This window comes from Helianthus annuus, chromosome 3, assembly GCF_002127325.2.
Source record: "Helianthus annuus cultivar XRQ/B chromosome 3, HanXRQr2.0-SUNRISE, whole genome shotgun sequence".
In the NCBI taxonomy this organism is placed as follows: domain Eukaryota; kingdom Viridiplantae; phylum Streptophyta; class Magnoliopsida; order Asterales; family Asteraceae; genus Helianthus; species Helianthus annuus.
The window spans coordinates 102,620,318-102,646,171 of NC_035435.2; the positions used below are offsets into that span (position 1 = coordinate 102,620,318).

Below are 25,854 nucleotides of genomic sequence, written 5' to 3' on the forward strand. Positions count from 1 at the left end.
TTTAGTCTTTTTACCTATTTATTTCAAGAGTCAACCCTAAAATATTTTGTTTTATTCTTTTAAATAATATTAAATAAATGGGTAAAAAGACTAAAATACCCTTGGATGACAAGATTTAACAAAAAAATCTAGCTGAGTTAAACCTAAAGGATAAAACGTGCAACCAAATTCCTTGTAAAGGACAATCCTTGTCAAAATTCGTTAAAAATGACACCGTCTAATAAGTGGTATTAAGATAAAGGACAAAACTTGTAATTTTTCCTATATATTATATAGAGAAGAGGGTTAAGTGTAAAATTACAAATATCATGAGACATGTGAAAACCAATCTTAGGTAATGGATGGATACAAACATTCCCGCAAGTGGACTCAAAACGTTCAACTCACTCATAGCGAAGATCTAGATTTTTTTTTTTTTTTTTTTTTTGTTTCTTTTGAACAACAATTTTGACTCCTAATACCATCTGATAAACTTGTACTTATAGGAATTTGACCCGCAAATATTGTTAGAAGGAATGAAAACACTATTTGACCAAAAAATAGGTATTATTTTCAGTCAATTCGATGGGAAGTGTGGTGTAAATATCCGTTGTATATGTTATAATTTTGTGTCTTTTTCCCGTTCGGGTCGGAGGCGTGTTGTATTGTTGGCTTTTTGCCCTGTTGGATCGGAGGCGTGTTAGTGAAGTTTACTTTTAAAAAAGTTATTAATATTTTTAGTTGGATGAACTTTGAGTTAATAGCTGTTATATACTTTTATATCATATGTAATTTTAACATGCATACAAGTCTGTTTTGAAATTATATTTTGTTGTTTGGTGGTCTGCATTAGAATATGGGTATTGGTAGGTGATGTTGTTCTCTTGCTGCTGATATGTATATTGGGTGTCTAGCTGCTGGCTAGACCCCTTTATGTTAATGCAATTTCGTCTTGACCGGCTAAAAAGATATATGTCTCTCATTACCAAATGTTTTAATTAATTGGAGTTCTTGACTTTATCCAGAAAGATTAAACATTTCTTAATATTTGTTTGCGAAAAGTTAATATCTGTATTATATCATAATATAGATATCAAGAGAATAAAGAGTAATTTAATTAATTTTAAAAGTTTTAAGTAATATAATTTTCAAAACACATTGTACAAACTTTTTAAAACATATTGTTTGCTTGTAAACTAATTATCTTGTCTGATTTTTAAGTGACTATAATTTTTTATACGTTAATAGTTAAAAAAAAAATACAGCATCAAAACGATTATTATATTCTCTTTAATTTGAGTATAATATAGTTTACTTTAGAGTAAAGTGCAATTTGCCACCATGTCGTTTGGTTGAGATTGCAATTTGACACCCTATCTTCAATTTTTTTTTCTAATGACACCCTTTGGTGGACATTTCATCACACTTTGACACCTGTCTTTAGTCAATGATTAGGTTGACCGTCTGGTGTAGGGGTAAAGCGGTAATCTCGCATCCCAAACGCTTTATCTCTTGCAGTGTGCGACTTTGTGGTTGACCACTGCCACCATCACCACCACCCCTACCACCATCCATCACGCCCTCTAAGCTGCGATTTCATCCACCTACATACAGTGGCGGATCCAGGAATTTTTTCCAATGGGTTCACTTTTCTAAGTGTCCGAAAATAAAAAAAAAATACGGAACGGTTCGACGATTCGGGTCGGGTAAAGTTCATAACATAATAAAAATATGATACAAGAATGAAAAAAACATCGTCATGTTTTTATCATCGTCATGATAAAAACACGAAACATAAATAAGATAGTCTTTACGAATAAAATAAAAAGCATACCAAGTTGTTCCCTACGAGGTTTCATCTTATGAAAACGTTGCATTACATTCTCGATAGAAAGTTGTTGTAAAAACTCTCTTTCAACGTAGCAAACACAAGTTTCAAAAGATTACAAATTTACCTAAATATCAAACAACAAGTTTCAAAAGATTACAAAGTTACATCAAATAAAATGTTAAATCACAAATTGCGAGAACAACTTGCAAACTACATCAAAATAATAGAGTTTTAATATTGAAACAATATCCAATATCCAAACAACCATGTAAAAGATATTAGAGCATAAAGCTCATTTACCCCAAAAAAATTCACAATTTGCAACTAACAATAGCACAATGAAATTAACAAAATCGTATGCATAAAACAGTATTTCTTACTTTCAAAATCATAAATTCACAATAAACGATCAGCACATCCACAATAACAAAGTAGTACAGTAAAAACCGAAAAAGAACAATCACAAATTCACAATCACACAATCATATCATTATTCTATAACAGCAGCTACCACCTAGAAGATTTAAACAATTCCACTGTAATGTAATATTTACAAAATATAGGGTTTAGTTACCAGATATCAAAATCGGTCAAAAAACTGAGAGAGGCGGGGATGCGACGAGTCTAGTAAGGTGGAAGCTGAAATGACTCCGGCGTCCGGCGAGGGCTGTGGCACGGCTGCGACGGTGGCTGGAGGGAGAGTGGAGACAAGGGCACAAGGCTGAAGACGGTGGCTGTGGTCCTGTGGAGCGTGTTTTTAGTTTGTGTTGTGTTAAAGAAAGGAGCAAGACCTAACTAAAGTTGAAACCCTAGATGTAATTTATTTTTAAATTTAAAAGAAAAAAACGCAAAAAAGATAGGGGAAAACGAGTTTAAAGGGTTTCGAACTCGTGACCTCTTATTAAAAAGCGCGCACAATTACCACTGCACCAGTCTAGAGATTTATTCACAAGGTTCCCCTACAAAATATTAAGGGGTTCCTTCAGAATTTTCTATATAGCTTAACACTATAAATTACAGACCAAACGGGTTCCCAGGAACCCCCGAAGAAGTGTAGATCCGCCCCAGCCTACATATCTTAACACCACTATGCCTACATATCTTAACACCACTATGCGAACCAATACTATTATAACCCTGCAACCCCCACAATAAAAGCACCCATTTCAGACAAAGCCAACCAAATACAATACATTAATTAACTTATAGATTGAAAATATAGTAAAAAATCATCTAGCAAACAAATAGAATTACATCTCCCCATTCCTGAATTACATATATACTTGTTCGTCGAAAACGCCTTTCCAACCACATTAAACCTATCACCATAACTTCTACTCTCAACACCAAGCACTGCAAACTTACACTTACTCAACAGCAAAGACCCTACTCTAAAATCCTCAACACTCTCTGACAACCAATATGACAAAAACACACCATTTGAATTTAGATTAATTTACTCTATACACTTGATCATCTATTAAAGATAGGAGAGAGATGTATATATAAGCAGAATCAAATGCTTCTAAACAAAATGACTCATTAGAATCACCATGAAAAAACCTTCTGAAACCTTTCATCTTTCTTTTTGTTGATTTTTCTGTGCAAAGAAAACCCATCAATTGTTTTGATTGATTCATCTCCTACATGTATCTTGATTCTTGTATTTCTTGTTTTTTTGAAAAAAGTTCAGATCTTTAGCCAAAAAAAAAAACGAGATTAACCCTATTGGGCTATTGGATATTTGGATTGTGTTTGGATTGGTTTATAATGTTTTATGTTTAGATTTTAGATTTGGGGATTTTGATTTGGGTTAACTATGTTTTCAAACAAATGGTTGGTTTACAAATTATAAAATCTAAAAGCAAAACTAAATATGACGATATGAAATAACAGATATATCCACTAAAAGAATATTGTAAAAAATAAAACATGCAACATTTCCTTTTTCCTAAAACACCACATGTACACATTAGATAAACATTTCAATAATGTCTGGTCGGCAGATGATGTGCCATGACACATAGGTTACAAGTTTACACTAAAGTCTAGTCGGCAGTGAACGTTTATACTTACCATTTTCTCTAATAACATAAAGCTAGGTAGACACTCCACACTTAGAACCAGTTTTTAAAAATCGGATAACATCATAAATAGTATAATATATATCTACATGTATATAATATTTATAATGTGTGTAACTAATCTAAAACAAAATATGAAACTACTTTATCTTTAGTGAGGATTATCAATGTTAACGAACCATAAAGCCCGAAATAAACCAAATATGGTTGTCTTAAGTAGTTGTTCCTCACTTTTGCGAGATCACTTCATTAGTTCTTTAGTAATTTCATGCGAACAGTTAACAACGTTTTCTCTTCAAATCATCCTCTCATCTTACTCCCAAAATCAAACATTTCCATTCATGCATTAACCAAAAGAAGTTGAAACAATAAGAAATTAAAAAGATATTCATAGTAAAGAAATAAATCCACCGTATACATTGATCATCATATTAAATTGAAACATAAATGTTATTTAATTCCAATTTTCATAGGTTTGAATTTGCAATGTTCCAGAAGAGATTAATTCTTAATATTTCAAAAGAGATTAAATAGTTTAAAGAAAAAGGCTACTCATAAAAGAATTGTTTCTAGAGGTGAACATGACAATTTTTTTTATAACAATCCCTACTTTTGTTGAAACGACTGCAAGGATTAGTAAAAAAAGAATGTTCATAAATTATAAGTCAATCCTCAATTGCTAGTAAATTCTAGACTTTCTTCTTTTAAAAGTTCAAATTAAACAAAATTAATTTGGTGAAGTCAATGAAAGGAGGTGACACCAATCGGGAAAAACCAAAAACCATACCTAATCCAACTATTAAACAAGTTGTTTTAAAACTAAACTATATATACACATATAAAATATAAATAAATGCCAGTAAGATTTAAAATATTATATTATTTATCTTTAATGCAATATTTGCTAAATCATTATTCTAGAATTGCAATCTGTTCATCGATGAACACTAGTGAATAACAAAGTTTCTATTTTATAAACGGGGGAGGTTTACAAAAGTTGATGCAATTAGTTTGATTTTTAGGTAGTGTTCGTTTTGTTTAATGGCAAATTTGGATCAGTGACGGATCATTATAGTATCATTGTAGCACGAGCGGAACCACCCAATTATATCCATTTCTACTAGTCAATAATGTCTATACATCAATTCAGAAAGAAACCCAATAAATTTGGGAAAACCATCTTGTGGGGATCGAACCTAGGACCTAATGGTCTCTAAGTCTTACCCACCCCCAATATGCCACTAGAATATAATGTCATGGGCACGTAGTGTTCGTTTCATAGACTGAAATGAAATTTCGTTGGACTTGAAATTTTGATTTCATTTCTTATTATGTTGGGTTCATCAAAAAAATAAATTGGAATTGAACTACATAAGGAAGAGAATCTACATTCCAATTCCATTCAGATTTCATTCCATTCGGTGAAAGAAACGTACCTAAATTACAAATCAAATTTCAAAGTTTGCGCAAATTCTAATTCTAGTACAAACCATGAAACAAACGCTACCTTAAAGTTTTTGGCTCACATGATTTATTTAAACTGAAACCTAAATATCAGTAATAACATGTTTCGTTGAGATATGAGTGAAATGCAATTGAGTTACTCAAATTCTTTCATGTAAAGAAATCTAACATGTATTATAAAAGTGAAATCTCTGACCATTCTTGCGACCTCCTCTCTTGCGCCACCACATAAGTGTTTATACGTTTTTCTACTTGAAATTGATTCTAAGTTGAACGTGTGTATGTATTTACGTATATGTGTGTGGTGATATAGAATACCGATGTTATTTTCTATTTTTATAAGCTAGAAATGTAACGCTAGTAAAAATAGTATGTGAAAACTTTTATACGATTGAGTGGTAAACATCTGAGTATGACAAAAAAAAAAGTGTTTGTTTACGATGATGATACTAGATTTTATCACACAAAAAAGTGTCTTATGATATTTAGTAACAAAAATGAAAAGTACAAACATATATATATAGAAAAAGTATATCGTACAATATGCCTTAGAATTGATTGTCTACGCGAGGCAAAATTGCGTGTTGTATTACGGAAAATGTGAAATCGCATGAATATGTATTTGAGAAGTCGCATGTTTATATAATTGAAATCGCATGTACATATATGTATAAAAGTCAATTTCGCATGTACATATACATATATGTATAGAACGAAAGTCGCATGTATATATAGAAATGAAAGTCGCACGTTATAAACCCAATTTCGCATGTTGATACTGAATCGCGTACGCAATGTACATTAAGGGATTTTGTACGTTAACCGACCTCTATATATATAGGACGAATATCATACAGAACACTAATAATTTCGAGAAAATAAAAAACTACTCTAAATCACTAAATTTTGGGATTAAGGTTCATATTTTTTAATATTTATGTTTCTTTCCTTTATATGTGTGTTATAAATACATAAAAAACCATATGTTTTACCTACACATAGCGTACATACATGTAGGTAATTTAACATACACATAACTTACATATGTGTAGGTTATATAAAAACTGAAAATTTTCTATATTTTGTTTTTTAATTCTAGTGTGAGAAACACTAAAATCTTAGATTTGTAACATTTTCATTTACTTTTTAGGTTTTAATGATCGAAAAAATGGGTGATTCACTTTGTTCTGCGTGTTCTCACAATATTTAGTGTCATTTATAGAGTCTTCCTCTATATATATAGACAAAATATCAAATACAAATAACTTTAACGTACAAAACGTACGAACTGAAGGTTTTGCTGAAAAAACGCGGTGACATTTTCGTAATTATTTACTCGTAGAGTAATTATCAAAATTACTCTACAAATGATCTTGTAGGGTAATTCTGATGTTGTAGAGTAATTTTGTAAAATGTTCTTGTAGAGTAATTTTGATCTTGTAGCGTAATTGTCAAAATTACTCTACAAGTGTGTCTTGTAGAGAAATTTTGATCTTGTATAGTAATTATCAAAATTACTTTACAAGTTATAGGGGAAGGTTTAAATGAGAACGCTAAATATTATAGGAACCGTGAGAACGAATGAAAAAACCACGAGAATTTGGTTAAAAACAATTCAAATTCAATTTTTTTACCTTTATCATTATTATTCGACTACAATGTTAAAAATTTAATTTACATGTTTAATTTACGTGAATTCGCAAATAGAGAAAATTTACACATGTGTAAGTTTGCCATTTATACATGTGTAAATTTGTTATATTTACACATGTGTAAAAATTCTAATAAGAGTGATTTTAAGAGCAGAAATTAATTACTTAATGTTGTAAATTCTTTTTTTGATGTTGCATTTTAATTACAATGAGGGTTGTATTTAAAAAAATTGGTCTTGATTGGTCTTTCAATCGTTCACACGGTTCTCGTAATATTTAGTGTTCTCGAGATAATATATATATATATATGGGATCAAGATCAAGGGAAAACCCCTTCGAGTTATGAGAACTTAGAGAACTCGGTCTTCCCATATGAGTTTTGTCCCCATTTTTTTCACACCTCTGTATTAAAATGTTAGAAAAGAATGGCGTAAAAAAATAAATTTTGAAGTTTTGCTTTTCGGCCCTTTACAGCAGCTGTAAAAAACTGATAATATAAGCATGACATCACTTTTTACAGCATTTACGGTTGCCGTAAGTGAAAAAAAACTAGTTTTTTTTTTCGGAAAAGTTGATTTTCTTTTAGGATTTTTGGTAAAAAAAATTGGAAAAATCTTTTTGAAAGGCCGAGTTCTCTAATCTCTCACAACTCATATAAGTTTTTATTTTACCCTAACCTTATCTATATAGTCTTCATCGTCATTGTGTAATGGAACTCTATAATTGAATCCCGTTGAAGTTACCAATCTGAGCACGTGCGAAAACCATTTACATACAAAAGTAATATTTCTTTTGAATACAACTTCGTATAAACCCTAAACATAAAATACGTAAAAAAATCATCTAGTCTTCAACGTCGTTGGGTAGGCAATGTGTGTAATTGTATTATGCCAAAGTTACGGGTGCGAAAGTCATTTACGATACTAAAAAGTATTTTGTTTTGAATACAACTCCATTTTCAGTTAAAAAAGGGTGACAAAAGAAAACGTAAAATAAAAAATTAATATATTGTCTTCATCTCATTGGGTAGTTGAGGTGCATATTATAAGGCTACACGGTATGGACTCGTTCCCCCTCCCGTCTTGACCCGACGACGCCAGCTACACCAACCCGCCGCCCCCCCCCCCCGGTCCCCGTCCTCTCCGTCGGTTCTTGGACGTTGGCGACGGAACCAAATGTGGGCCCCAATCTCGAAAAGTTACCATTTAAAAAAAATTAAAATTCCATTTTCCCATAAAAAACAAACGGTCAAGAATTTCAAATATATATATTTCCATTCCATTTTCACCTCCATTCACAAATTTAACCCCAAAATTTCATCCCTCTCACTTATTTTTTATAAATCTTCTTCCCACTTTTATAAACCTTATACTCTATCATGGAACCCTTCAACAACCCGAACAACCCGAACAATCCGAACAACCCGAACAATCCCAACAAGCCGACCCAACCTAATGTTTTCTCGGTTCCGGGATATTATCCGACGCTAGAACCGAACCAATTCTCGCAATATTCATCAAATCCGTTTGCATCATTCCAACACTCGCCAAACCAATTCGCTCAATTCTCTCAAAATCAAGCCCTTCAACAAATGATGTTGCGGGGTGCTTATAATTTTCCACCGAACCCGACACCACCCGTTCAACCCCAACCGATCCCGACGCAACCCTTTCAACAATCCGAACCCGACGACGATGTGGAGGTTGTTCCCGAAACCCAACCGCCTAAAGGAAAAGGAAAACGAAACAAAGGCAAGCAAGTGGTGGGTGAGCAATCGTCCAAACCGAAGTCGACTAAGTGGACGCTAATCGAAGAAGAAGCCTTAGCCAAGGCTTACATAGGCACGTCTAACAACAAGACAAAAGGTTCGTATTTTTTTAAGTTTTATCTTTTTTTTTAAGTTTAAATATTTTTTTAAAGTTTATACAATTTTTTAAAGTTTGTTTTTCTAAATTTTTTGTTAACAGTTTCTAACTTTTTAAAGTTTGTTTATTTTTTTTATTTAAATTTTTTGCTCAACAGTTTGTTTAGTTTGTTTGAAGTTTTTTTTTTTATTTTTTTAACAGTTTACATATTTTAATTGTTTGTTTAGTTTGTCTAACTTTATATATTTTGTTTGTTTTATTATAGGTAATAACCAAACGGGTGACGGGTTTTGGTCCAAGGTTTTGGCGAAGTTCCTCGACCTTATGGACCAAGGCCCGTATCGTGATCTCGACTCGATGTTGTCAAAGTGGCGGAAATTGAACGCGTCCTTCAATAGGTTTTGCGAGGAATATAATAAAATATATATACAAGTGGGCGTCGTAGCAGCATGAGCGACGACGATGTTTTCAAACAAGCTTTGGAGAAGTATAAGGCGAACAATGGTAATACCAACTTTGCTCATGTTCGCGTGTGGGAAATTATGAAAACGGTATCGAAATGGTCGCCGATTCCCAACGAGGTGGAGATGGCGAAACGCCAAAAAACATCGGAAACGGGTAGTTTTAGTCCGGTGGATCGGACGCGAGGTGTCACATAAACTTAAATGATGACGCCGACTTTGACGAAGAGGAGTACGCCGTACATGAAGCGGAGCGTCCACCGGGCCGAGACAAATCAAAGAAGGAGCGGGCCAAGGGGAAAGAAAAGGAAAAGGTGGACCCGAAGATGGAAGAGTTTATGGAAAACTTAAAAATGTACAACGAAGTCTCGGCCCAAAAGATGAAGGCGAAGGAGCGGGTCGTCGAAGAAAAAGCTCGTGTAGCGGAAGAAAAGTTACGCGAGAAGGTCTGATTGTCGAATGAGAAAATCAGAATTTCGGATGAAAAAATTCGGCTCAAGGAATGGGAAATGATAACAATGGATGTCGATCAATATCCCGAGCCGAAACGTTCGATGTTGAAAAAACTTCAAACCGACATCATGAAGAAGCATAATATTATTTAAGTCTATGTTTTTTTTAAGTTTATGTTTTGTTTTAAATTTATGTAATGTGGTTTTAATATTAATGAAAATATTTTGTTAGTTTATTTTTTAAATGTTAAAAAAAGTAGAAGATTAAAAAAATATATATATAAAAATGGTGGGGAGGACTATGACTAGGACCATCCTCTCATACCCTCTACTTTTGGGGGATGGACCATCCTTGAGAGGACTATGACGTGGCGGATGGTCCTCCAAGGATATGATGTCACCATACACTCTAGCCTAATAGCCGAAGTTACCACTCAAAGCATGTACGAAAGTTGTTTACAATATAAGAAATACTTTACTTTGAACACGACTCTTTTTTTAATATAATTTATATCATTATATGGTAGTGTTAGAAAAAGTAAACTATTTTGAATTTTTAAATAACTTAATGAACAAAAAAAATTGTGTCTCAAGATGAAACTTTTTTTTGTTGTCTTCTGTTAAATGGAAGACGAATAGAATAACTCCTCTTGCACTCTTAATTTAATGACTCATAATCTATATTATGAGTTTATGTGGAGGTTTAATTAATTATGTTATCTGTTTGCAAGGGTAAGCTTAAGACTATGTTTTCCCAAACATGTTCAAACTTGGAACACAATTGAAAAAAAAATTGGATCGAACAAATAAATCAAAATCGATGATCAATAACCGAAATTCGGTTTCTGAAGAGGTATGGTCCCAACTCCCTGCCTACATGGCAGGGACCACACCACCTCCATACACACAAGGCATCCACATCATCCGGATCTTCTAGAAGCTTCCAGAAGACACCCGGATAAGGCCCGGCTAGCATCAAAGATGCCTCGCCCAACATCAAGGACAATACGTGGCACCATACACAGGAAGCCACATGGGCCTGCGACAATCCAGGGAGCAGGGCTGACATGACCAGTACGAGGTATCCAGCACCGTCGAATGCAGGGACGCCACGTGTACCACTATGCCGTCCCTGACAGAGCAGACCAAGAGGATATTCCCCTTGGTCGGACAGCTGGCGCACACCCACAGCTGGCACAGCTGCTTCCTCCTACTTCACCCTCCGGCTATAAATAGAACCCTTCATCATTCAGGTTAAGGATCTTGGCTCTCTTTACTCACTCTATACACACACTGTTTTATTCAGAGCAGTACTTATTCTCACGCCGGAGCCTGGTTAAGAGGGAAAACCTCCTTTTCCCCTCTTAACGAGACTAACGGTGTTTACTGTTTTGCAGATCTTAGGCCTTTGACACGAGCAAGAGAAGAGGTTGAACCCCATACGTGAAACAACCCTCTTGGTTATCCTTTGTGTTAACCATTGTTTCAACATTGGCGCCATCCGCTTTTTTGCAAGACCACTCTCACCTCTTTTTCTCTTTTAGAAAACACTCGTGAAAATGGCAGACCAGAATCATTCACACCCAGCTGACGGAGAAATCTCTTCTTTTGAACTCGTTTCGGACACGGCACACGTCCAACGCAGTCAAAGGAACGAGACCATCCAAGAAGGTCAGCTGAACAACGATTTTCCATCCATTTTTGGAAGTGCGTCCAGGGCTGCTAGCCAGACCACAACTGGACCCATTTTCCAAACACCAACAAGAATCATTACTCAAACCACAAACGAGGCTGCTCTCCAGCCTCCAACGGGGATGTTACATCAAACCCCACCGCCGATGCAGACTGTAAGCCATGGGCCAGGCCCTTCGGCGCCATCGGAACAAGCACAACTCAACTATTCTGCACTTTTAGGGCTACCCGAAGGAAAAACTCTGGCTTCCTGGTATGCCGAACAGATGGCGTCTATAAACCTCGTTTATACGCAGCTCAGCGCACAACAAGCCTTGCTCCAAGCACAGGCTAACCAATCAGCATTCGTAACTCCACAACCAAGGTCTCTGAGTACACACACGGCTCAGCAGACAAACGCGTGGAACTTACGACCAGAAAGAGAACCAGTGCAACAGGTCAGAAGACCCAGCATACAAGACACGCGCGATACCTATGCTGAAACAGAGAGCAACTTCGTCCAAACTTCCAAACAACAACGAAGGCCGATCCAAACCCGTTTGGGCGCACGCAACATGAATACAGAATGGGAAGAGGAGGAAGACGACCCAACGTACAAGGCAGAATCCACAGTGTTTAGCAGACTTCCTCCAGAACACGAGGCTTACAAACCAACCAAGCGCGCGGGGTACAACCCCAAAGCAGAGCATGACTTCACTTTGAGCTATCGTCCTGAGGACATGGCTGAAAATTCAAAATTTATTCCAGAAATCGCGTGCGCAGCCATCGACAAAACAAAGTTACCACACAACGTAGGTAAATACAATGGGTTGACGGACCCAGATGATCACCTCCAGGTGTTCAAAGGCGCAGGAGCAACAGGTGGTTGGAACCTACCAACATGGTGTCACTTGTTCGCTCAAACTTTCGTTGGTGCGGCACGCATCTGGTTCGACAATTTACCAGCTGGAAAAATCAAATCATGGGTCGACTTCCGAGAAAAATTCTTAGCACACTTTTCTCAACAGCGAAGACACGCCAGAGACCCAGGTGATTGTTTGAACATATACAGAAAAGACTACGAAAGCGTAGAGGATTTTATTACGAGGTACAACAAAGAATGTTTGGAAATCGGAGACATACCGGAAAAGATGATGCGCGCACACTTCATGCGAGCAGTCAAATGCGACGATCTGATTAAAAGAATCAAAGGGCGCGACGGAGGACCCAAAGACTGGGAAACCTTCATTGAAGCAGCCAAGACCATTGCGCAGACAGACAGGCAACTGACCGGTGACGATCACCGTCAGCGCGCACACAACCATCACGATCGAAACAACAGAAGGGGTAGAAATCAACCCTGGAGGGCTTCTGGGAACAGAGAAAGAAGCCCCCCACGGGACGACGCACGCCATACGATCAATCAGATAGCCCATCGAAAAGAAGTAAAGCGCGAAAATAGAGAAAAGCAGTGGACTCCACTAACTAAAACACCTTCTGAAGTCTTAGCCACAGAGAACCATCAATTCAAACCACCTTTGCAGATGCGCAACAAAAGGGGTCAGGACCCAAATCTCTTCTGTGAATTCCACAAAGACACGGGCCACTTGACCGATGATTGCTTCAGCTTAAAACAAGAAATCGAAAGAGCTCTAAGAGACGGAAAGCTCGGTCACTTAGTCAAAGGAGGAAAGCGCGATTACCGCCAGATACAACGAAGAGATGAAGGTCCAGACAACAAGAAGCTCAGAAAGCTAGAAACTCATATGGTGCAAGGAGGACCACGGCGACCAAGAAAAAACTACAACAAACGCGCGCAGGATGATTCATGGCGCGAGAAGCAAGTAGTGTTCCCAGTTGTCAGGGGAGGTCCAAGAGAAAAGCGGCCAATAGTCATTCCAGGGGTGATCGGCCACTACCAAACAGATTACATCTTTATTGATCCCGGAAGCACCGCAGACATCATATATGAACAGTGCTTCAATCAATTCGACCAAGAGGATAAGGCGCGCCTGGAACCAGTTGACTACCCATTAACTGGATTCTGCAATGAGGCCGTCTTTCCCCTAGGACAAATATCTTTCCCAGTATTACTTTCTGATGGGAGAAATTCAAGAACTGAAGAAGTCACATTTATGGTGCTACCGGCACATTCAAGACATGACATCCTCTTAGGACGAGAATCCCAAGGAGATTTCAGCATGATCTGTTCCGCACCACATTCTGCCATAGGCTTTCCAACCGAAACAGGCGTTGCGTTGATATACGCAAGCAAGGAAGTGCTAGCAACAGACGAAATCAGGCCGGCAAAAGCAAGCAAGCCCGCACCGCGCAGAGAGGCAGAAAAATGGGTATTGAATAGCGCATACCCAGAGCAAACGGTCACTCTGGGACCCGCAATGTCTGACCTAACGCGTGCGGCGCTAAAGAAATTACTGCATGACAACATGGACGTGTTCGCCTGGACACCGGCCGATATGGTTGGTGTTCCACGGCATATAGCGGAACACCGGCTAAACGTCTCAGAAGATGCGAAGCCAGTAGTGCATGCCAAACGACACCTGGGGGACATCAAACATGATGCAATGAAAGAACAAGTGTTAGAACTGCTAAACGCAGGAATCATCAGGGAAGTCCGGTACCAAACGTGGGTGGCAAGCCCAGTTATGGTAAAGAAACCGAATGGTAGCTGGCGAATGTGCGTCGACTACAAGGATCTGAACAAAGCATGCCCCCGTGACTGCTACGCGTTGCCAGACATAGACGAGAAAATAGATTCTTTGGCAACATTTCGGTGGAAATGTTTTCTGGATTGCTACAAGGGATACCACCAGGTCCAGATGGCTGTTCAAGACGAGGATAAAACCGCATTCCGCACGCCAACGGGGCTATACTGCTACACCAAGATGCCGTTCGGCTTAAAGAATGCAGGTGCTACGTATCAACGGTTGATGAACGAAACATTTAGCGACGCCATCGGTAAATACATCGAGGTATACATGGACGATCTGGTAATCATGAGCAGGGAGGAGAGCGCGATGCTGGTAAACATTCAGAAAACCTTCAACACGCTGCGCAGCGTGAGCATCAAACTGAATCCAGCAAAATGCTCATTTGGAATGGAGGAAGGAAAGTTTCTGGGCTTCATAGTCACCAAAGATGGTTTTAAGGTGAACCCAGAAAAGGTCCAGGCCATAGAGAGGATGCCTTCACCAGCAAGCATCAAAGATATGCAAAAGCTCGCAGGACGATTGGCAGCCCTCAATCGATTCCTAGCAAACCACGCGGCAAAATCCTTCCCATTCATCAAGACCTTGCGAAACTGCATGAAGAAAACCCAATTCCAATGGACTCCGGAAGCAGAAGATGCGTTCCGCGAGATGAAAGACTGTCTCATCAAGCTGCCAACTCTAACCGCACCAAACAAAGGAGAACCTTTGGTTTTGTACCTCTCAGCTTCAGACAGGGCCGTAGGTGCCGTATTGCTGGTTGATCGACAAGGTGTCCAAACACCTGTGTATTATGTGTCCAGAACCCTAACCGACCCAGAAACAAGGTACGCAATCATGGAAAAGCTTGTCCTTGCACCGATTCACGCGTCAAGAAGGCTACGCCGATACTTCGCCAATCACGTCATCCACGTGTTAACAAATTACAATATTGGGAATATCCTAGCAAGGCCGGAAATATCAGGAAGGTTGGCCAAATGGGCGATAGAGCTAGGGGGACACAACGTAGTCTTCAGACCACGACCGTCGATAAAAGGCCAAGTTTTGGCAGACTTCATGACGGAAGTCCCCGATGACAAAGACAGAGAATGTAAGGCGATGGAGAAAGCGGAGAAAAAACAAACCGAAGAACCATGGATGTTGTATACTGACGGCGCGTCCAACGAAGATGGGGCAGGCGCGGGGCTACGGTTAGTGAGCCCTGACAAAAACGAGTTCACCTACGCCATACGTCTAGACTTCAAGAGCACAAATAACGAAGCAGAATATGAAGCTTTCCTGGCCGGCTTGCGCTTAGCAATCAAAATGGGAGTCCGACATATTGAGGCACATGTGGACTCCATGCTAGTGGCAGGCCAAATCAACGGTCAATACGAAGCCAAGGGCGACATAATGGCACTCTACCTCAACCAAGCAAAGACGTTGCTGCAAACTTTCTATTCTTACAAGGTGCACCACATAAACCGCAGCGAAAACAAGCCGGCAGACGCCTTAAGCAAGCTTGCGTCAACAAGTTTTCAGCACCTAGCCAAAGACGTACGCATAGAAGTTTTAAGCAACCCGTCTGTTCCACTCCGAGAAGTCAGCGTCATCCAAACAGGAACCACGTCATGGATGACACCCATCATCATGTACTTACAGTCCGGGATACTCCCAGAAAATAAAGCTGAGGCGCGGAAAATCCAGTATAAATCAGAACATTATCAAATGGCGGACGGGATATTGTACCGAAAGTCATATCTCGGCCCCCTGCTGAGATGTGTTGACGCTAACGACGCAAATTATCTGATCCGGGAAGTACATGAGGGCATCTGCGGCATCCACGCAGGGCCGCGCATGGTAGTGGCTAAAGTAATGAACGCCGGTTACTACTGGCCCGGAATGCACCTCGATGCCGTGAAAGAACTAAGGAAATGCAGCGGCTGCCAACGGCATGCACCAAAAACCATGCGTCCGAAAAACGAGTTGGTGCCAGTAACAACCGCATGGCCCTTTCAACAATGGGGCATAGACATGGTGGGCCCCTTCCCAGAAGCACCGGGGGCAGTCAAGTTCATCATCGTCGCGGTCGATTACTTTACCAAGTGGGTAGAAGCAAAAGCACTTGCGTCAACCACATCGGCAGTCGTTAAACGATTTATCTGGGAACAAATCATATGCCGTTTCGGCCTTCCACTCCGCATCATCACCGACAATGGTACAAATTTTGCAGCAGATGATCTCGAACGATGGTTCAAGGAACTAAACATTGAACACACCTTCTCGTCGGTCGCACATCCGCAAGGGAATGGTCAAGTTGAAGCAGTCAATAAAAGCATCGTTGATGGCATCAAAGCAAGACTCGGTGAAAAAAGACGAGGATGGGTCGACGAGCTACCAAGCATATTATGGGCCCATAGAACAATGCCCAAGACAAGCAATGGAGAAACACCGTTCAGCTTGGTCTATGGGTCCGAGGCTGTGATCCCAGCAGAAATCGGGCTTCCATCTCCGAGAATGCTCTCCATGAATCTGATCAATAATGAAGAAGAAAGGAGGATCGACCTGGACCTCCTAGAAGAACGGAGAGAGATGGCGGCAATCAACGAAGCCAAATACAAGACAAAGCTTGAAAAATATTACAACTCCCGAGTCCGCATCTGCACCTTCAACCCAGGAGATTATGTCTTAAGGGACAATGAAGCGTCCAACGCAGAAAAACCGGGAAAACTGGCTCCCAAATGGGAAGGCCCATACATCATCGATGAAGTTCTCGGCAAGGGAGCATACAAGCTACGCACCATGAACGGCAAAGAGGTTCCACGAACCTGGAATGCCCAACAGTTACGAAAATGCTACATATAAACATGTAATCGTACAGGGCGAATCGCCGACACATTTACCTAATACAAGAAGTGTTTGGCTATATTTACTTCATGCAAATTTTTTGTCACAACTGCATTTATCACTTTGGGCGTACACGAAAACATCAATGGCTCGACCATAGGAAACGTTGTAGACCTCCAAGGCTCGTCACAGCTAAGTGCACAGCCGGGTCGAAAACACAACCAAAGCCTACAAAACGCCAAAAAACATAACTTCGTGCCCACATAAACACGAAAATATCGATAGCAAGGCAACTAAACATTGTAATGCTCCCAAGGCTGTGATCCCAGCTGAGCTCACAAAATAACCTGCAACTCGATCACTTCGTACGTCACATGCAAGCGCGCATACTTAAACGACAGAATAAAAAACGTTGTAGTAACACAACATCACCTGTCAGCGCCATCATTCATTCGTGACACCTAATCAAAGTAATTAAAACATGCACATATTATGACGATTTCAAAATTTGCATAAACATAATCAAAGTAACAAACATTCGTCAAAGTACACAACACTACAAGTGCAAAGTAAGAAATTGTCTTGAAACATCATTACAAGCCCATACAAGGCTGTACGCGGCACACAGGCCGGAAATCCCAAATTAAGTGCGGCTGGAACCAGCACCACCTGCACCGCTAGCATCATCTTCTCCCAATGCCTTCTTTAACAAAGCAACCCCATCAGCTTTGAGGGCCAACTTACCAGCAGCCTTAACTACGGCAAAATCAAGCATTGCAAACTCTCGCCGTTTCTCCGCATACGCACTATCGCAGTCAACCTTGAAAAGCTCAAATTTATGATCGCTGTCGTTATTAGAAGCAGCAAACTTACCCTCCGCATACCCGAACTTGCGTCCACTATTATAGCCTGCCCCACCCAACTCAAACATGTAGCGGGCAAGCTCAGGAGAATTCAAGATACGATCAGCAAGCTGCATGAAAAACAAGGTCGAATAAGATAGCAGAAATAACTACACAAAAGTAGAAATAAAGGAAGACAGAAATAGAACAGGCAAAGAACATTACCAATGGAACACCGCGGGATAGCAGCCACCTACTATCAGCTGAAGCTTCCTCAGCAAGGAGCTCAGACGCACGGCACTCAGCCGTCTTCTCATCAAGGAGACGCTGAGCAGCCTCACATTCCGAAGCCTTCTCTTGCACAAGAAGCTCCAGCTTATCTATCCGCGCAATATACTCCTTCTCCTTCTTCTCCGCAGCAAGACGCGCTTGATGAGCCTCTTCCGCAGGAGCCGTCTTCTCACCGGACAGCCGCACAATAGCATCACGCTGCGACTGCATCTCCGCGTTCGTACGAGCACATGCCGACTCCCAATCCTTTTGTTTTTGCTCGTTTAACTGTTTCTGCTCTTCAAGCTTCCGCTCAGCATCAGCAACCCGCCATTGCAAACCTTTTTGCTCTGTGTTAAATTTCTCCCTCTCTTCAGAAAACGCCTTCTTAGCCTCCTCAAACTCCAGAGTTTCTTCTCCCATAGATCGCCATTCGCGAAGAATCTCCTGAGAAGTGGCAAAAAAGTTAACCCCAGCCCTAACATGATCGTCTAAAAGAGCAAAGCGGCTGCGGTTTTTCTGAAACATTCTCTCTGCAGGCGGAAGAGACAAAGAGAAAAACTCATGACAGTTCTGCAAGTCAGTCATCCGAGAGCCCTGAGTAAGGCCCCAACGGGGGACGTGCGGCATATCATCACAAGCTGGGTTACCCCAGGAATCATCAGGATTTTGTTCAAAGTGCGGACTTCGCACAAAGCCAGAAGTGGCTCCACCTTCAACGGGAGGGCGTTTTGTGTAAATGGTTTGTTGCGGAGTAGTCTCACTAGACTCCATCTCCACTTCAACACCTTTACCCTTATCAACCCCACCAGCAGCGTCACCTCCCTCAAATATACCTTCAAACCCTTCCCCGCCCTTCACAGTTACATCAACATCATCTCGAGGAGGGGTCAAGCCAACAGTCCTCGAAGGAGGAGAGGTAGGTGGAGTAATCTGAGAAATATCCACTGGCCGCGGCTTCTTGCTAGTCTTAGATTCTGCCATAAAACTACAATTAGCAAAAAAGACCAAAGGAAAGATGACAGAAACATACACGGAAACTAAGTTACCAGGGCGGGAAGCAGAGGCCTCAAATATCTTCTCCAACAAATTCCCTCGACCCCCACTAAATACACCCAAATCAACCTCAGATTCAGAAGGGGCTGGGGGGGCATCCTTTTGAAGCTTGGCCCTCTTGGCCGCAAGAAGGGCAGCAGCTTGTTCATCAAGATGACGCTTATGATCATCAAGAGCCTTCTTCTTCATATGCTCAGTTAAAGTGGCTTTATCATCAGGATCTGACCCTTGACGCACCTCCCCAGGGCCTAGGCCAGACAATGTATCAGACACTACTACATAATCTAGATAAGAAAGAATGGAGGGTCGCTTACGAGAAGATCCGGCAGCTCCACCCTCAACTCCCTCTCCTTTCCTTCCAGACCTATCAATCCGAGCTTTCTTCCTCGTCTCCAACTGAGCAGACGGATCAATAGACGCTTCCGCATCATCATCGTCTCCAACAACCTCATGTACCGGTTCAGCATCGCCACCAGGCACGGTACCTGCACGCGCGGAACGAGACGTTAGATCCCCACCACTCCGACCAGAACTCCCACTGGAAACAACGATGACATCCTCTTGATCAGAGTTAACAAAGTCACCCAAAACATCCTCACCAAGAACCTCAGCAGCATATCGGTTCAAACTTTGCTCGGTAGGGTGCAAGAAGCGATCTTGTATTTGATCCAGCCACGTCGGGTTACCATCAGCCTGGATGGCTTCAACCATGGCACCAGCAGCCTTGGGGTCCAAAGCATTCAACAAGCTATAACCAACTGCAGAAAAACAACAAAGATCAAAACACAAAACAAGCCTAAAGGGAAGTAAACAACCGACAAAATAAGAAGGAATCATACATTTGCCCTTATGGCTGTATACAGGCTGACCCAAAGGATGCTTAGGCACCCATAACATGCTCATCCCAGCACCGACCAAGGCCATTTCATCCAGTTGAGAAATAGCAGTTGCCTTGGCCGTTATCCTACCATACCATTCTTGGGCAGCAAAATTCTCCAACGGTTCCACCCTTGGAATCCCTTGATCGACCTGCCTGTACGTCATCTCCGACGGAATCACTCCACGACGAATGTAGAAAAACTTCTGTTTCCAGTCATGAATACCCTTTATTGGGGCAGAACACACTGGGACAACCCCCGTCCTGGCTTGAAAAGAATAAAAACCACTAGAATATGTCACACTATAAAAGGTGTTGAACATCTGAAACGTTGGTTCAACCCGATAAGACCGGCAAACAAACTCGAAGTGAGTAATCCGGGGAAGCCCAATGGCATTTATCTGAGAGATATGAAGACCATAACCCCTCAAAACGCCGGCAACAAACTTAGTAATGGGCAACCTAAAATTGCCCTCTCGGAAAAAAGCAGCATATAAAGTGATAAAACCGGGGGGGGGGGCATCCAGTGCAGTAGATCCAGACGGAGGATATCGAGCCCCCCACTCAGGTCGAAAGTTATGCCCTCTAACGAGGTTATGAAATTCCTCCTCTTTCCAGTTAATGACGGCCTGATCCGGGCCAGGAGGACCCCTACTCCGTTGTTTCCTTTTCTTCTGAGAAGGATTTTTCTCCGCCATTAAGAAAAATCAGGAGTAAGATACTTCGGATTTGAAAAAATATGAAGAACAAAGGAGAAAGAAAGAGAGAGAATCGCTTAGAAATTTCGAAGATAGGGGAGAAGTGAATAACCGCTCTACTATTTATACTCATCGCATTAAATGCGAGAGATAGTGGAACGTCAGGAGGCAGGAAAAGTAACCAATAGATGGCCGACACGTCAGAGGAAAGAGAAGACGTCGGCTCGTTTTTCGGGAAACATGGGCGGCAGCGACTGCTGATGTGACAGAAAGCAACTGCAAAAGCAACTGTTCACCTCCGACAGGACAGAGACGTCAGACGGTCACACCAAACACGCCCCCATAACCACCAAACTTCCAACAGAAGAAACCTCCAAAGAGCCAAAACCCATGCGGCATGCGGCCTTTTGGCTCAACTTTTCAAAGAGCCAAAACCCATGCGGCATGCGTCCATTTGGCTCGACTTTTCAAAGAGCCAAAACCCATGCGGCATGCGTCCATTTGGCTCAACTTTTCAAAGAGCCAAAACCCATGCGGCATGCGTCCATTTGGCTCAACTTTTCAAAGAGCCAAAACCCATGCGGCATGCGTCCATTTGGCTCAACTTTTCAAAGAGCCAAAACCCATGCGGCATGCGTCCATTTGGCTCAACTTTTCAAAGGGCCAAAACCCATGCGGCATGCGGCCATTTGACTCACCTTTTTCAAAGGGTCAAAACCCATGCGGCATGCGGCCATTTGACTCACCTTTTTCAAAGGGCCAAAACCCATGCGGCATGCGGCCATTTGACTCACCTTTTTCAAAGGGCCAAAACCCATGCGGCGTACGTCCATTCGACCCCCTTTTAACGAAACGCATCGAAAAGCAACTCTCATAAGTCCAGAATCCCTCCTAGACGATAAACTCAGCTAGAAGGCACACTGGACTGGGGGGACTTGAAGAGGTATGGTCCCAACTCCCTGCCTACATGGCAGGGACCACACCACCTCCATACACACAAGGCATCCACATCATCCGGATCTTCTAGAAGCTTCCAGAAGACACCCGGATAAGGCCCGGCTAGCATCAAAGATGCCTCGCCCAACATCAAGGACAATACGTGGCACCATACACAGGAAGCCACATGGGCCTGCGACAATCCAGGGAGCAGGGCTGACATGACCAGTACGAGGTATCCAGCACCGTCGAATGCAGGGACGCCACGTGTACCACTATGCCGTCCCTGACAGAGCAGACCAAGAGGATATTCCCCTTGGTCGGACAGCTGGCGCACACCCACAGCTGGCACAGCTGCTTCCTCCTACTTCACCCTCCGGCTATAAATAGAACCCTTCATCATTCAGGTTAAGGATCTTGGCTCTCTTTACTCACTCTATACACACACTGTTTTATTCAGAGCAGTACTTATTCTCACGCCGGAGCCTGGTTAAGAGGGAAAACCTCCTTTTCCCCTCTTAACGAGACTAACGGTGTTTACTGTTTTGCAGATCTTAGGCCTTTGACACGAGCAAGAGAAGAGGTTGAACCCCATACGTGAAACAACCCTCTTGGTTATCCTTTGTGTTAACCATTGTTTCAACAGTTTCAGTTATGGTTAAGATTAAAAGACAAACAAAACCATCATTTGCACAACCCTAGTAGTTAGATAGGTGCCTTTACAAAAGTGCAAAAAGAATATCATTTTTGCTTCGAGGTGGTTTCAATGGCATTGTTACGTTATATCTCATCCTCACAAGCTAAGAACAAGGTTTTAAACGCCATACGTAATCCGTTAAAAGGTGCACGAGGGTGAAGTTATGTGGATACTCCTATGATTTGGTCAATATAATGAGAAGTATTAAATATCAAACATATATATGTAAATAATGAGTATAATATATTGATAAATCTGCCGTAACAATAGAGTTTACCTTTACTTTACAATGAACCTCAAACGCTCATATAATCGATTAACGAAGTAAAAGTAAAAGGACCTAACTGAAAAGAACTCATAGTATAGGGACCATTTATGAAACACCAGGAGAAATTTACAAAGCTAAGCTGGCATCTTTTTTGGCATACGTGCCCCCAGCTCATTCCCGCACGCACAGAACTAAAAACCCTACAACCTAAACCAACATACAACCTTTCAAGCACAACGTACAACTGTCCACCTTATCTTACACAATTACAACTCTGGAAAACACATCCAGCCTGTAATCTCTCTGTCTCGCTCATATTAATATATCTATATCTAAAAACCCACTTAATTTCAGCAATTTCTCAATTTTTGGGTTTCAATTTTTCCTCTCACATTATTCAAAAATTACAATCGGCGAAGGTGTGAACCAAGAGGACACTATGGATCCGTGTCCGTACGTAAGAATAGTAGTCGGAAGTTTAGGTTTAAAGTTCACCTGCGCCGGCGACGTTGCTCCGCTGTCTTCGGCGGCGTACTGTAAGATTAAACTCAAGAACTACCCTACACAGTTTGCAGAAATCAGTTATGTTGTGCACGGTGATCAGAATCAAATAAACGAACAGGTTCAAGCTTGCTTTAATTTAAAGAAATCGGAGTTTGATAAAGTGGTTGATACATCTAACATGTTGAAGATTGAGGTTTATTCGGGTCGGAAAAGTAAACCGGTTTGTGGGTTCGGGTCCGGGTCGGGTAAGCTTTTGGGTGCTGTGACGGTGGGTTTGGATTCTGAGGCGGTTGAGGGTGGTGGTGGTAACCGGGGGTGTCTGGTGGTTAGAAACGGGTGGGTGGGGATTGGTGACCGGTCTTCGAAAAGTATGTTGAATTTGCATTTGAGTATTCGGGTCGAGCGTGACCCGAGATTTGTTTTTGAATTTGATGGTGAACCCGAGTGTAGCCCACAAGTGTTTCAAGTTAATGGGAATGTTCGCCAAGCGGTTTTCACTAGCAAGTTCAGTTTCAGAAGCAATAGAGATCAGAATTTGAGATCTGAGTAAGTTAATTTTCCTTTTTTTCATGTTTTATTATATCTTGAACGCCAGGTGTTCGATGAAATGCCTCAATGAAAAACCCAACACTAACCAAACACTTTCATTGTATTTTTACAGTTCTTCGCTCTCGGAATCAAACAACTCCAAAAGCTGGTTGAGATCAATCCAAAAAGATAAAGAAAAACTAGTAAAAGAGCGAAAAGGATGGTCAATCACAATCCACGACCTATCTGGGTCACCTGTAGCAATGGCGTCAATGGTGACGCCATTTGTGCCATCACACGGGACCGACAGCGTGAGCTCATCGAACCCGGGTGCGTGGCTCATCCTCCGACCCGGTCACAGCACATGGAAGCCCTGGGGCCGGTTGGAGGCCTGGAGGGAGTCCAAACACAAAGACTCCCTCGGTTACCGGTTCGAGCTCCTTCCGGACGCAACCGTTAGCGGGCTCGACCCGGTAACCTTAGCAAATTCCACCCTCAGTTTCAAAACCGGCGGGAAGTTTACAATTGACATGAGTAATGGTGCTTCACCAATGTCCACACCAAATGGGAGTTTCGGGTCCGGGTCCGGGTCGAGTTCGGATTTTGAATTCGGGTCGTGGGCCCATTTGATGTATCAAGGGTTTGTGATGTCAACGTCGGTGGGTGGTGCCGGTCGGGGTGGTAAACCAGAGGTGGAGGTGGGGATACAGCACGTGACTTGCACGGAGGATGCAGCCGCCTTTGTAGCATTGGCGGCAGCGATGGATTTGTGTGTTGATGCTTGCCAGCCGTTTTCTAGGAAGCTCCGACCAGAGTTGCGGCACGACGGCGAATAGTTTGTTGTTTTGTTTATTTAATTTTTTTTTGCCGGTTTTGAATATTCTAGAAGAGAGAGAGAGGGTACAGTCGAGTTTACTTTTGTGTGGTTTGGGGATTTTTGAATGGTTGTACAGTTTATTTTTTATTTGAAAAGCCAATTTTAGATGGTTTGGTTATTTGAATTAGTTGGTTTTTGAAGTATAGATTCTTGATTATGTTTTGAGTTGGAGTATATATTATTTATTTATCATGTGGATGATCATATTTTAAGGATTTACATTAGGTTAAAGAAGTTATTAATCATGGTTAATAATTTATTGAGATAAAGAGTAATGGAGCATGCAAGATGCATGTTTTTGTAGGGATTTTTTTTATGTAACACAAATATTTGTTACTTTAACTGATATAAAAGTAATTCAATCTTTATATTATATTTCTCACCGCATATTTAAATTAACATAACATAAATAATGGGGTTGGTTATCGTACAAATCATATTTATCTTACAACCTATGAAAACAAATCCTATCACTTAAAAAAAATTAAATTACCACATACTGAAACAATACATACATAAAAGTAGGACTTTTGAACTATATATCAGCACATAAAAATTAATTAAGATAATTGATTATACCACATATGTGAATGATATAAGCATTTTTCTTTGTGAAGAATTATCCGAGCTCATTGAAAATAACTAAGAAAACTTATCTTACTAATAATAGGAAAGAGTTAGGCGCCTCCAAGACCTATAAATAGAAGCTTCTTTTAGTCTATATTTTCAAAGAGAGAGATAGAAGTCAGAAAGAAAGATTTTTAATAACACTTATTCCAACAACAAACACTCTTATGGATATCACCGGAAGACTTGCAACAATTCAGCAAGAAATAGGTCGTGCAGAAAACGAGAAGCTCCAACAGGAGCAAATGTTCGGTCTGTTCTGGGAGCATCCGCCTGCTCTCGATCCGGAGGTTGTAGGAAATATGATGCAATTGACCCGGGACCGCATTCGCGGTCTAGAAGATCAGATTCGGGCCCTCCTCGCCGAACAAAAAGAGCTCATTGTGCGGGCTGCCACCCTCGGTGACCGAGGAGACTAGAAGAGTCCGCCGACTCTTTCTAGAAGATTTAAATAAGTGTTTGTAGACGCGGAGTAGTTTGAATTAATGTATGGTATTCTTTGTCTTTTGTTTTAATGTAAGGTGTTCTTTGTCTTTTGTTTTAATAAGTGTCTAGTGCCGACCAAACATCAGTACCTGTATTGGTGTCATCAGAGTCAGTATTGATATTCGTTTTCGATAAAGACAACTTTATTTTATGGTATACATCATACATATTTAG

General features: G+C 40.9%; 2 protein-coding genes across 2 annotated transcripts; both read left to right on the forward strand.

The window, feature by feature from the left end:
- The first annotated feature begins 8,388 nt into the window (after positions 1-8,388).
- On the forward strand, positions 8,389-9,788 carry LOC118490458 (sporozoite surface protein 2-like). The gene is made up of 3 exons (XM_035988111.1): positions 8,389-8,875; positions 9,141-9,209; positions 9,565-9,788. The coding sequence occupies exons 1-3, from the start codon at positions 8,389-8,391 to the stop codon at positions 9,786-9,788; spliced, it is 780 nt and encodes a 259-aa protein (XP_035844004.1).
- Positions 9,789-23,005: 13,217 nt separating this feature from the next.
- On the forward strand, positions 23,006-24,691 carry LOC110929146. The gene is made up of 2 exons (XM_022172267.2): positions 23,006-23,708; positions 23,824-24,691. The coding sequence occupies exons 1-2, from the start codon at positions 23,098-23,100 to the stop codon at positions 24,524-24,526; spliced, it is 1,314 nt and encodes a 437-aa protein (XP_022027959.1). The 5' UTR covers positions 23,006-23,097; the 3' UTR covers positions 24,527-24,691.
- Positions 24,692-25,854: the final 1,163 nt, after the last annotated feature.

What these genes read in the sequence shown, in the direction of transcription:
- LOC110929146 (XM_022172267.2), top strand. Translation starts at nt 23,098, where the DNA reads ATGGATCCGTGTCCGTACGTAAGAATAGTAGTCGGAAGTTTAGGTTTA. An exon ending in GATCAGAATTTGAGATCTGA is followed by an intron (nt 23,709 to 23,823) that starts GTAAGTTAATTT and finishes GTATTTTTACAG; the next exon opens with TTCTTCGCTCTCGGAATCAA.
- LOC118490458 (XM_035988111.1), top strand. Translation starts at nt 8,389, where the DNA reads ATGGAACCCTTCAACAACCCGAACAACCCGAACAATCCGAACAACCCG. An exon ending in GTCTAACAACAAGACAAAAG is followed by an intron (nt 8,876 to 9,140) that starts GTTCGTATTTTT and finishes GTTTTATTATAG; the next exon opens with GTAATAACCAAACGGGTGAC. An exon ending in CCTCGACCTTATGGACCAAG is followed by an intron (nt 9,210 to 9,564) that starts GCCCGTATCGTG and finishes ACTTTGACGAAG; the next exon opens with AGGAGTACGCCGTACATGAA.